This window comes from Lithobates pipiens, unplaced genomic scaffold (assembly GCF_037356315.1).
Source record: "Lithobates pipiens isolate NorthernLeopardFrog02 unplaced genomic scaffold, aLitPip1_a1.2 Scaffold_16, whole genome shotgun sequence".
Taxonomy (NCBI): domain Eukaryota; kingdom Metazoa; phylum Chordata; class Amphibia; order Anura; family Ranidae; genus Lithobates; species Lithobates pipiens.
Genome location: NW_027507748.1, coordinates 552,459,144 through 552,472,107, shown reverse-complemented (window position 1 = coordinate 552,472,107; position 12,964 = coordinate 552,459,144). Strand labels below are relative to the sequence as shown.

The following is a 12,964-nucleotide window of genomic DNA, read 5'->3' as shown; positions in this document are numbered from 1 at the left end:
CTACACATACTGTTACGCTTTGTATCCCTATGCTGGAAACCATTACAATGTATTGTATTCTTTAAATACCCTTTTTTGAATCCACAATAAAAATTGATTTTAAGAAAAACACTGACAAGTAGGATTTTTATGACCGAGGAGAGCCTATTGGTCTCTTCTGTCATAACTACTTCTCCCTGTCTGTTGGTGTTTGCGAACACTGAGTTGTACATGCACAGCTCAGCATACCTTTACAACAGGGCTCTGTGTCCTGATGATCTGACTTCCGTGTGCATGCATGGGAGTGACATCATTGGGAACCAGGCAATCAAGTGGCCGAATTATTGGAACACGGAAGAAAGACTGTAAGAAGATGGAAGCACCTGGACCAACAGGAGTGCTGACTCCACAACCCTGGATGGGCTCACTTGCAGAAGTAAGTCTGTGCATAGTAGAAGATCCTGGGGGCCTGTTTGTTATTTTTTTTTTTTGGAGAAAGGTTTATTTTTGCTTTAAGCTAAGTGCAAATTCAATTTTCAAATGGATTTTTCACTTTGAAACATGCTTTGAACATACTACTCCCTTAGTAAATCTATCTCTCTGTGTTTAGTTTGCCTGGATACAATGACATCATCTCTCCTTTCCCATTTGGTTGTCATTAGTATTAATATTTTAATACAATAAAGTAATACACCAGCTTTGCAAATTTTGTCCTTTACAATAATGCCCCGTACACACAATTAGACTTTCCCGCCAACAAAACCGTGGATTTTTGTTCGAAGGATGTTGGCTCAAACTTGTCTTGCATACACATGGTCACACAAACGTTGGCCAACAATTACGAATGTGGGAACGTGGTGAGGTACGAAGAGATGAGAAAAAAGAAGTTCAATAGCCTGTGTGGCTCCTTCTGCTTGATTCCGAGCATGCATAAACTTTTGTGCATCGGACATGTGTATACACGATCAGAAATTCTGACAAAGTTTTGTTGGCGGAAAATTTGAGAACCTGCTATCAAACATTTGTTGGCGAAAAGTCAGACAGCAAATATGCGCTGGAGCATACACACGGTCAGACTTTGACAACAAGCTCACATCCAACATTTCCCGTTGGAAAATCCGGCTGTGTGTATGCAGCATTAGCGTCATATACTGTATTGGGTTCCACGGGGAGCATGTGGAGTGGTCATCAATCCAGTTGTTATATATTAGAAAGAACTCCATGTCACATCATCTTCTAGTGCTGTATTAGGTTCTAAGACCTGCCTGATTCTGCCTGTACAATAATGCTGCATGATAGTAACCTTATTCTTTATTAGTATATTTTTTAATTGTATTCCAGAATAAGGTACTACACGGTAAATGAGAAAGCTTTAGTAAAATCCACTCTTGGTCTCAGCTGACTCTAGTGTTACATTTAGTAGTGCAGAGCATGTCAATAAAAGTAATAAATCACCAATGCTTTTTGCTATTTTATGATTCAGCTGTCTACAGATAAAAGAACCACTGCTTGCAAGACTCAAATTTAGACTGCTGACTGTTTTGTAAACCATGCTTACTCTCACTGTGAAATATAAATCATGTGCAGACTGGCTGTCGTCAGTCAGTCCTGCTGTACTTACTAACTGTATGATATATTAAATCTTCTGCAGGTTTCAGTCTGAAAAGGAGACAGGAGATCGAAATTATGCTATTGGATATTATCTCAAAGAAAAAAAGGTAGACATTTTTAGCCTGGTGCTTCATGCCTTGTCAATATAGAATTAGACAACTGATTTACATTAAGATCACAGGGAGTTGCCTTCCTTAGTTTTGTCACTATTTGGGACATTCACAATGCAGTAATGGACACTAACATTCTGTGAATACAGATTATATGTTGTAGGATGGGTTTTGCATTGTTTGCACCTAATGTGATTATTTTAATTTGGCATGAATTAAGCCTGGTACACACGGGCCGAACATCAGGAGACATTTGCCTGTTCAAAAAAAAAAAACAGCCCATGTGTATGTCAGTCTCTCCCACAGAAGCTGGCTTCTGTCGGACAAGCATGCTGGAAAACCAGCAGCCCACGACTCCCGATCAGTGCTCTCACCCAATGGCGGAAAGCGCTGATCGGAGTGTTCTGGCTGGTTGGGGGGGGGGGGGGGGGGACCCCAGTCAGAACACAACAGCTCTGTGGAAGAAATCGCTGTACTTACTTTGCATAGTTAGTACAGTGGCTCCGTCCGGAGCTGACAACCTATGGTGTGAAAACCTTTATGCCCCATGCACATTATCAGATTTTCTTCAGATTTTTTCCTTAAGGTTTACATAAACCATGTAGTGCAAGGGCCTGCTGGATTGCATACAAATTGAATCTCCTAAGGTTTGACTTCATATTACATGGTTTTGGTATATCTGAAGGAAAAACTCAGCAGAAAAAGTTATAGTGTGTTTGGGGTTTTAGTGTGTACCATGCTTTAGCCACATTTATAAGGGTTTTGCTGCAGAATATCTATAAGGCTGGTTTCACACGGTCTGTCCGATCAGGTCCACCTGTCAGTTGTTCAGGCAGACCTGATGGGACCATCCATAGCTCTCTATGACACCTGCCGGCATCTTATCCGATTCTGTCCGACAAAAACAGTGGATCGGATGACAGTCGGATGGAAACAAGCAGGCGGTCTGTTTCCCTCTGACAGCCCCACAGAGAACAGTCAGTGTCCATTCTTCATAATGGAATGAACACGGACCTGTCATTCGCCTGCTCAGCATGGAAATCCCCTGCTGAGCAGACGCATGTGGACTACAGACAATGTCCGTGTGAAGGCAGCCTAATGATCTTTAAAGAGGAACTGCAGTCTGTTCACATAATTTGTAATAAAAACATCTTTGCCATTCTGAAGCTTCCCTCCAACGACTTTGTATATTATATTATATATACTGTGATTATGTACGTGCCAAATATGCTGCAGAAATCTCCCTCCACTGAGTCTGGATGCATCCATTTTACCTGTGGGCAGCTGAAGCTGCTGCCTGTTCACTTCCTAGATTTACGCAGACACACAGAGGCAACACCTCCAGCTCTGTAGCTCTCATTGGTCCTCTTATGACTCACCCCTCCCTCCCTGCCAAATTCTCACAAGAGTGAGAGAGAGAGAGCTGTGCATGATGTCATAAGCCTAAGCTTTTTACCAGACAAGTAACAGGAAGTGGGCTGTATAAGGTATTTACTGGCAGAAAAAAAAATATTACTATCCCGTTAAAACAACAAGGGCAGAAGATTTAATAGATGGAAAGATGAAAAAATTAAGAGCTGCTTTAATTTAAAGCAGAAATTCATCTGAAAAGGGAAGTTCTACTAATCCTACCAAACACCCCAAACACCCCCCCCCCCCCCCCCACCACCACCACCATCTCTCCTCATTGTAAGCTTTTTTTTCAGGGAGTGGGTATCTAGTTTTGACAGGCACCTGTTCCCACTCTACCCCTCCAGTTGACTGCAACCTCCTTGGACACGTCCCAGGTCCCAGGAGGCTGCGGGACCATTCAGAAAGTGCAGGGCATCTCATGTGTGTGCAGTGGGGAGCCAGCAGGATGTCACAGCAAGTTTCCCACAATCAACATGGGGACCTGAAGACCATCGAAGAAAAGACAGTGCTGGATTCCAAGGCTGGTGACTTTCCATTTATTAAAAGACAGCAGCTACAGTAATTGAAGCTGCCAACTTTTATTTTATTTTTTAACAAGACTGAAGACTTAAACTTAACTATAGTTAAAATAGATGTTAGTAAAATACTTTTTGCCTTCTTTGTTGCATGCACTCCATCAATGGCTGCATTTCTCTAGGCTGGTTTCCTGAAGGTGACAGTTCAGTAGACCATGCCTGTGTAATGTCTGTAGAAACAGGAAATTGTAGCCCTCGTCAGAAGCCCATATGACACTGTAACAATGCACGAGCACAGTTATGAAAATAGGGACCGCTGTAGCAGGAAGTGACTGCATACAGACCATTTATGGTAGAATGACCAGATATTATTTTACTGAAAGCTGCAGATATAAAAATATGGAAAATATGGAAAATCACTTGAACATGTTAGCATTTAAATGAGAACTCAGTGGTTGGGTTTATACAGTATATACTTTTGAGGATCTATAAGATGTTGGTCAAATCGATCTTCTTGACTCTACACAGATACACTGGTATTTTATATATAGCAAATACAACAAAAATAATTTTAAAAGAGAAGTATGGTCAAAGCTTTTTTTTTGATAAACGTCTCTTGTGGGTCACATTTACTTTCATTTACATTTACTTTCATTCTTCTGTGACCTATAGTCAGCTTATAGAGGGCTATTGCCAGCTATCAACTGAAGGAACAGAGCCATTTTAGGGAAGGATTCCGACAATATTTTTTGTGATCCATCCCGCTGCCTGATTGACAGCTGGCTCTGCCTTTCAGCATATGGCTGGGAGACGTTTTCATTTTTACGCTATTGAGAAATATTTATTTATATATTAATACAAGATTTTGTTCTCTCTCCTTTTAGTGCTTTCCATCCAGCGCTGACATGGGGGTTGCTTTGGATTTGTATTTTCAGGTCAGTATATGTGGTGATTACATTTTCAACTAAAGACCTGTTTTATGATGGGCTTGCATTATAAAGCATACAGATGCGTAGAAGGCTTAGTTTGAAACTATAGTATGTACAATTATTATAAAGTGTTATAAGCCATGGCAACCAATTAAATCACAGTTTATATTATTTTACTGACATGAGAAGAAAAAAAAAAGAAGATTTTTCAGCTGCTATGTTATGTTGTTAAATAAATCTAGATTTAATGTGAGTGAACTTATTAGAACCTAATAGCTGGCTTAAATTGTGTAGCTGGTGCAGATTTTACTAGTGAGGAAAGAACTAGCCCTGACTTAAAGTGATACTAAACACACACTGTTTAAATGACATGATCCATTCTATTTCTGAATGTGGATGATGGCACTGTAATTAATTAATAATAAAAAAAATCGAAGTACACTTTTTCCATGTGATATACAGCTGTCACATGACCCAGATCTTTCCCAGCATGTCTGCAAGGAAATCTAAGCAGGAGGAGCTTCTAGTCCTCTGTTACTGGTCACATGTTAAAAAAAAACAGCCTTTGGAATAGAAAGTAAACATAAATAATACTAATAAACTATTTGAAATCAAATTTTTACATTTTTTATTTGGCAATATCATGGCGTGGGTGGATTTCTGCCAGTCATAGGCTGTGTCACACCCCTCCAACCTGTGTCATAGAATAAGAGAGAGGTGAAGTCTCTATCAGTCTACGTGTAATATCTTGCCCCCAATGTGATTAGCTGGTTAGTGGGCATGGAGGAGGAGGAAGTGAGTGTGCTGTCATTTACCACTGAATATACGCCCACATGTGTGACTCTATAGTCACATGGGCTGCTCAGATGTGATAGGGAGGAAATGCATAGAAACTCACTGAAAACTGAGCATGTGCAGAGTTGCCACCACAGCAGCAAAAAACCTAGTTGAATTGGGGACATGAACAGAAGGGGGAGATAGAGAACAGCAGGATCAACCAGGTTTTTTGCAGAATACAGAAAACAAATGTTATAGTGACTGAGTGAGTATGAACAGCATGTAACACACCATTTATTGATAGTTTTTAATGATGTGGGTTTAGTGACACTTTAAAGAGCCACCTAACCTACACATGTGATAACAGAGGATCAGTTAAAAATTGGTATAAAGCATAACTAAAGCCATTTTCTTTTTTTCATTTTGAATAGAGCAGAGAATAAAGGTTAGAACTGCTGTTAGGTTCTTATTTCTGCCTGTGTCCTTGCTGGTGAGATTTCCATTCTTAGTTAATTCTTAGGGAAAATCTAAATGTGAACAATTTGAATTGTCACTTGAAAAGGAACACAGATAAAATTTTCCAATGGAGACACTGTCTAAATGAGGAGGCTGTACCTTTGTGTATATATATAAATATATATATATATACACACATACAGTTGTGCTCATACTTTTACAAACCCTGGCAGAATTTATGATTTCTTGCCATTTTTCAGAGAATATGAATAATAATACAAAAACATTTTTCACTCATGGTTAGTGTTTGGCTGAAGCCATCTATTATCAATCAACTGTGTTAAATCATAATGGCAACAGAAACTACTGAAGTGACCCTGATCAAAAGTTTACACACCCCAGTTCTTAATACTATGTATTGCCCCCTTTTAACATCAATGATAGCTTGAAGTCTTTTCTGGTATTTGTGGATGAGGCTCTTTATCTTCACTTTATTCTATTGTAGCCAATGACAGGTCGACTTGGCCTTGTGTTTTGGATCATTGTCATGTTGGAATGCCCAAGTACGTCCCATGCACAGCTTCCTGGCTGATGAATGCAAATGTTCCTCCAGTATTTTTTGATAATATACTGAATTAATCTTGCCATCAATTTTGTGGCATTTGCGTAGTAATGGCTTTCTTTGGCGACTCGACCATGCAGCCCATTTTTCTTCAAGTACCTCCTTATTGTTTATTTTGAAACAGCCACACCACATGTTTTTAGAGACTCTTGTATTTCACCTGAAGTTATTTGTGGGTTTTTCTTTGCATCCCGAACAATTTTGCTGGCAGTTGTAATTTTAGTTGGTCTACCTGACCATGGTTTGGTTTCAACAGAACCCCTAATTTTCCACTTCTAGATTAAAGTTTGAACACTGCTAATTGGCATTCTCAATTCCTTTGATATCTTTTTATATCCCTTTCCTGTTTTATATAGTAACTACATTTTCCCGCAGATCCTTTGACAATTCCTTTGCTTTCCCCATGACTCACAATCCAGAAATGTCAGTGCAGCACTGGATGAAAGATGCAAGGGTCTGTCAGAGCATGTTATCAGGCCAAAATCACCAAGGTATGCAAACTTTTGATCAGGGTCATTTGAGTAGTTTCTGTTGCCATTATGTTTTTAAAAGAGTAAGCACAGTTGATTGATAATAAATGGCTTCAGCCAAACACTAACCATGAGTGAAAGAAATGTTTTTGTATTATCATTCATATTCTCTTAAAAATGGCCAAGAAATCATAAATTCTGCCAGGGTATGTAAACTTATGAGCACAACTGTGCACAGAAAAACATTTTGGCTTTAGATATACCTGTACTTTAAGGTGGTTCTAAAGCCTTAAGGTTTTGTTTTGTGCTGCAGCTGCCCCCCAGACCCTCTCTACCTTTTCCTTACCTGAGCCCATCTGATCCATCGATGTGCACGAGCACAGCGGCTCCCTCCGCTGTCTCTCTCCTTATTGGACAGATTATTAGCAGCAAGAGTAATTGTCTCCCACTACTGTCAATCAAATGCAGTGACACAGGAACAGGAGGTAGGGTCGAGTTCTGCTGTCTGTGTCAATGGACGCAGCAGTGGTACTCGGGAGCGAGCATGCAAGAGTGCCCCAGGGAAAGCGTTTAATAAAGCACCGTGGGTCCCCCCCAAAACCAATACCAGACCCTTATCCAAGCATGCAGCCTGACAGGCCAGGAATGGTTTTCTGCCCCCCTCCTGAACCATACCAGGCCACATGCCCTCAACATAGAGGGGGCTTTGGAGCAGGTTGGGCTCCCCCCCCACCCCAAAGCAGCTTGTCCCCGTGTTTATGGGGACAAGGGCCTCTTCCTCACAACCCTGGCCTGTGGTTATTGGAGTCTGCAGGCAGGGGGTGGTGGCAAGTGTCGTGATTGATGATGGATCTACATTGGGGGACATTGTTTTTTTTTATTTTTACTAAAGGAATTGTCAAAAATTGTGTGTGTGTTTTTATTTCTTTTTTGCACTTTTGGTAAATGGGTAGGGGTACTATGTACCCCATCCTCATTCACATAGTAGGGGGCCGGGATCTGGGGGCCCCTGGTTAAAGGGGGCTTCCAGATTCTGATAAGCTCCCTGCTTGCAGACCCCCACAACCACAGCCCAGGGTTGTCGGGAAGAGGCTCTTGTCCCCATAAGGATCTGGTATGCATTTTGGGGGGAGCCCTTGCCATTTTTTTTAACTTTGGCATGGAGTTTCAATTAAAATACATGCAAGACCAACAGGGCTTAACGTGAGTCTGAAGGGCCGCACTTCCATAAAATCACCTTTATTGATCCATGATAGAAAAGACAATCCACACAGCAATGGGGGTACAAATACAGCACAGCTAACGCATTTCACACCTTCCCCGGTACTTAGTCATAGCAAAGAGCCTGGTATGGATTGGGAGGGGACTCCCACGCACCGTTTTTTTAAACATTTTTTTATTGCTGGCAATGGTATTGTATTGCCAGTAATTTAAATGTCTTTTTTGTTTGCTGCAGCAGGTTCTATACATGGTACAGATGTGCCACTTTACAGGCAGACTAAGGGGTCTCCCCAGGCACTATATTTCAAGGAATTTCTACATTTTATCGTTTCTCTTTAAGCATCATTAAAATCACTGCTCCTGTAAAAACAATCTTTAAAAAAAAAAAAAAAAATTGCATTAATACATGTCCTACAGGGCAGTATCCGAGCCCCCATACCCTTTTTATAGCCCATAACTTGCATATAAGCCTTCAAAATGGGGAATTTTAATTTTTTCAAGTTCGGGTCATATAGACTGTAATAGAACCAGGGGGTGTTGGCCCAACTGTCTTTGGATTTAATTGCTTCTGTGGCACTGATCTAGAGCAAGCATGCAGAAAGAACTCCTTTTCTGAATACTTGTTCCCTTTCTACAATGGCCATTTTTAACAGGAGGGGTCAGCAATTGAAGTCGCAATAGTCTATCGATGCAGAATTTCTTTAGGAAAGTTTTTGCCGCTACTGCATGTAGAATAATTTGCTATTCTTTATGTCGTGTTTTTTTTTATGATGCTAATATTTTTTTCTGTATAGCTTTGCTCCCTTGAAGTGACCTGTGAGTCGGGGAGTGTGATTGCTGCCACTTTAGCTAATGGTGGTATCTGCCCCATCACAGGAGAGATGGTCCTAAGTGCGGAAGCAGTGAGGAACACCCTGAGTCTTATGCATTCGTGTGGCATGTATGACTTATCTGGACAGTTTGCCTTTAATGTGAGTTTGCTTCCATGTACTGTATACACACATTTTTATATCATTTAATTTTCCCATCTTTTCTTACAAAGGATAAACAGCTCATTTGGATCTAACATCCTCATGTACTTTGTATCTGGATCTGTGTTCTTTACCACATCATGCTAATTTACAGCAGGGTTTTAGTTTAGTAGTAATAATAGTAGAATGTGGTCATTTTAGATACATAGGCTAATGGAATTTATCTCTAGTTCAACTAGCATACAATTTATTTGCTAGAGCCTCCATATAATATCTGGTGATCAAACTATAATATTTGATAGACAATATATTGTATTCATATAAACCGGAAGTCCAAAACATCCATTTTGTTATTATGAATTCAACAGTCCTAATTAGCAGTGTACATTTTTCAAATACATTTACATCTAGTGCCATCTTGTGGCCAAATTGGAAAACTGCTATTCAGTGCTCTGACTGTAAATTGCAGTGGCCATAAATTTGCACCAAAACAGATTCTGTAACTGACTGTGCATGTGTATTTTTCTATTGGTTGAACTTAAATGACTTCACTGATGGTGAATTATTCACTGTATATTATTATACATTCAATAAGAAGATTCAGTTGCAGTCAATGTTTGGTGAATGTCACATTTCTTTATTAATACGCCCCATAAACATAGCTCCAGCCATAATAATCTACTTTGAGTGTCTTTTTTCTTTAAAGAGAACCTGTCAGAACAGAAATATAGGAGCAGTCATTGCTGACTTGTTTGTGAAAGTACAGGCTCCCAGCGTGTCATCATTGCTTCACTACTAAGGAAGACACTGAGCCTGAACAGGCATGTGCATATCATGTGTTCTGATATCTGATAAACATATTGCCAGGTCAATGACTCACGTAGTAATGTAGTAAAACAGGGATAAAGTTAACAGCCGGTATCTTAAACAATAGTCTGCAATGGCAGCTCTCAAAAATATGTACCTTTCTTACTTTTGGGTTTATTAAAAAAAATGTATATATAAAAAGTTATTTTATAGATATATATATTTATGGTCGTGGCCCTATGACTGCGAGAGATGTGGATCATATAAACACGTGACAAGACTTACAACATAAATAGACCTGAAGTGTGCCTTGGTAGTCTGGTCGGTATGCCATGAAAAGGGGGCATACCCAAGGTAAATAATGGGTAGTTTATGAAGAAGGATGTGCTGAGAAGTGCCCTGAAAAAGGGAATGGCGGGAGGGTATCGTGCACTGAACCGACAAAGAGCAGGGGCGAGTGGGCTGCTTCAATACTCTCCGGGCTCCTTCCATAAATTCAGGCCACCATAATGGCCTTCTTATTTACTGAGGTTGAAGCCCAAGTTGCTTAGGAGGATCCTGACATGCCTGATAAACTGGCTGCCACTCAGGGGGCTGATTAGAAAGGGCAGCAACGAGCTACAATTAGATTGGCTGGGTAGATGGGACAGTAAGTAGTCACTGGGCACCAGGCGTTATTAGTCTAAAACAGGTTGATGCCAACCCCGGGGCCGGTTTGTTACATTTTGAAGACTGTGAAATGAAGGGTGTAATGGTTCAAAATCGAGTCAGGTGGCGTTAGAGCAGTGTCTGACTTCCGGAGCCACTGACGGTAAATTCACTAGGTTGTAGGATACCATAGAAGGTCTGGTAGATGGCCATTTGGAAAATTAGGCTGGGCAAAGCCCCAAACGGAGAACGAAAAAAGGATTTCAGACATGTCTCTGAAGAGGGCCCTCATGATAGGTAGGCGTTTGCCACTGACTACAGGTTGGTGCTTCAGTATGTCCCATAGGAGGGACTTCACTGCATGTGCTGAAAATCCTGACATTTATTAAGGACAGGAAATACTGATAGTATTGTGAGAAAGGGCCAGCTGCCTGTGGCAATACAATATAAAGGCTAGGAGGTTTCGAACGTCACCTATCGCTGCTCTTGGGCAAGATGCCAAAAACTTGCAGTAAGTGTTCCAAGCAGTGTGATAGGCCTTCAGTGTGTTGCATGCCAATGAGGAGTGGTTAATGAGCTGGGTTGTGTTGGTGAGATGCAACTTCACTCCATTGTCAGCAGCGACCAGGGTGGGACAGGAGTAGTTGTTGGGTCAGCTCCAGGCTCCTGCTGGAAAAACAAAGTAAGGTTGAAACAGGACAGCTCATCAGCTGCAATTTTGCATTGGCATGGAATATGTCTACAGAAGATATTAAACTGGTGACAGAGTGACAGCTGCGCAAGCCTGCACAGGAAGGACATGATGTGGAGTGACTTGGATTTACCTTTATTGATGATATCAGCTGTGGCCTGATTGTCTGTGGTGAAGAGCACCGTCAGTCTTGTCCAATGTAGCCCCAGACCTTGGCAGCTGCCACGATGGGATACAGCTCGAAGAGTGATGTGTGAAAGCAGAAATTTAAGAGAATTTCTAGGGGCCAAGGTTCAGTGAACCAGTGGTGGCCGGAAATGGCCAGGAAGTCTGTGGAGGCTGGGCATCGGTGACCACCCATGGTGGCTCAGCTGATCTTGCCGGGATGAACATTGAAATGTAATTCCAGCTGGAGAGGAACTTGTCCCATATAACTAAGTATGCTACTGCTGCTTGGTCTAGTTTGAGAACTTGGTCTGGATTTTGCACTGGTGTGAGAAAAACTAAAAGCTGTGATATAAAGGACCGTCCGTGAGGAATAAAGTTCAGCATCCTTAGTAAGGTTTGCGATTGCCTTATGGTGCACCCTGGTGATCATGTAAAGTCGTGGATAACTGTCCTGGTATGGGTTAGTTTGTCGGGAGGCATGCTAGCCTGTATGGCATGCGTGTCTGGTGTGACACCTAGGAAGGTGATAGAGTGTGCCAGCCCTTACACTTTATGCTTGGCTATGGGCATATTGAGATTGCTGAACACTATTCTCAACCTGTCTAGATCTGCCGGTGGTGTGCCTGGTTGTTTGATGAGCAGGAAGTCATCGAGGTGGTGGATAACCGTTCGGATGGTGGGCCTGGTGTGACCATACCTGAAATTAACTGGCTCACTTGTCGTGCAACTGACCCTGGTGAAGATGCGAACTGTATGTTCTTCCCCTCCTGTTTTTTACCTGTAGAGATAAAGTCCAATCTGGTGCTGGATTGAAACTTGAACTAACTTAATGGAGAAAGACAGAGAAAAGATGAGTGGTCCGCATGCCACTGGAGATGAATGGCCAACTGGGTGCCGCTGTGTGTTTGTGTGGCTGATTGTTTGCCACTGAGGTGTGTTTGCAAGTTAGTTTGTATGCAGGTTTACACATAGATGCGTGCCGCAAAGTGTTTTATACTACTGGATATGATATTGCATGGTTGCAAGCGTGTCAGTGAGTGTCAGGTTGCTGGGATGATATTGCGTGATTGCAGGGGTCTCAATGAGTATGAAGGTTTGTTTTTGAGAGGACATTGTGTGGTTTCAAGGGTCTCTAGTCTGGTTTGCTGAGACGATATTGTGTGGTCGCAAGGGTCTCAGTCAGGTTGCCAAGACGGTATTGCGTGATTGCAAGGGTCTCAGTGAGTGTAAGGCCGCGTACACACGGGCGGATTGTCTTCCCAACTTAGTCCGCTGAACCGTGTTTCAGCGGACAATCCGCTCGTGTGTGGGCTTCAGCGGACAGTCTGACGGACTAAGTCTTTCGGAATTTCCGTAATTTTGTCCGTCCAAACTTGGTTTCAGCGGACAGTCCGCTCGTGTGTAGGCAAGTTGGACGGACTAAGTATGGCGCATGCTCAGAAAGGATTTACACGCCGAAGGTTGCATTGCAGTGTATTGGACGTCGAATTTCTAGTCCCGTCGTATGCGCCGTACACGTCATCGCGCAAGCTTTCGGCGGACTGTCTGCTCATCGTGTGTGGTCAAGTCCGTTCAT

General features: G+C 41.8%; 1 protein-coding gene across 2 annotated transcripts in view; it reads left to right on the top strand.

Annotated features, from left to right (window-relative positions):
• GLS2 (glutaminase 2) overlaps positions 1-12,964 on the top strand; it is a 139,943-nt gene that overhangs the window by 101,167 nt on the left and 25,812 nt on the right. For both annotated transcript variants that reach the window (XM_077483464.1, XM_077483463.1), the window contains exons 10-12: positions 1,631-1,697; positions 4,513-4,563; positions 8,898-9,074. In XM_077483464.1, the coding sequence (XP_077339590.1) occupies positions 1,631-1,697; positions 4,513-4,563; positions 8,898-9,074 (295 nt within the window). The remainder of the gene's footprint in view (positions 1-1,630; positions 1,698-4,512; positions 4,564-8,897; positions 9,075-12,964) is intronic.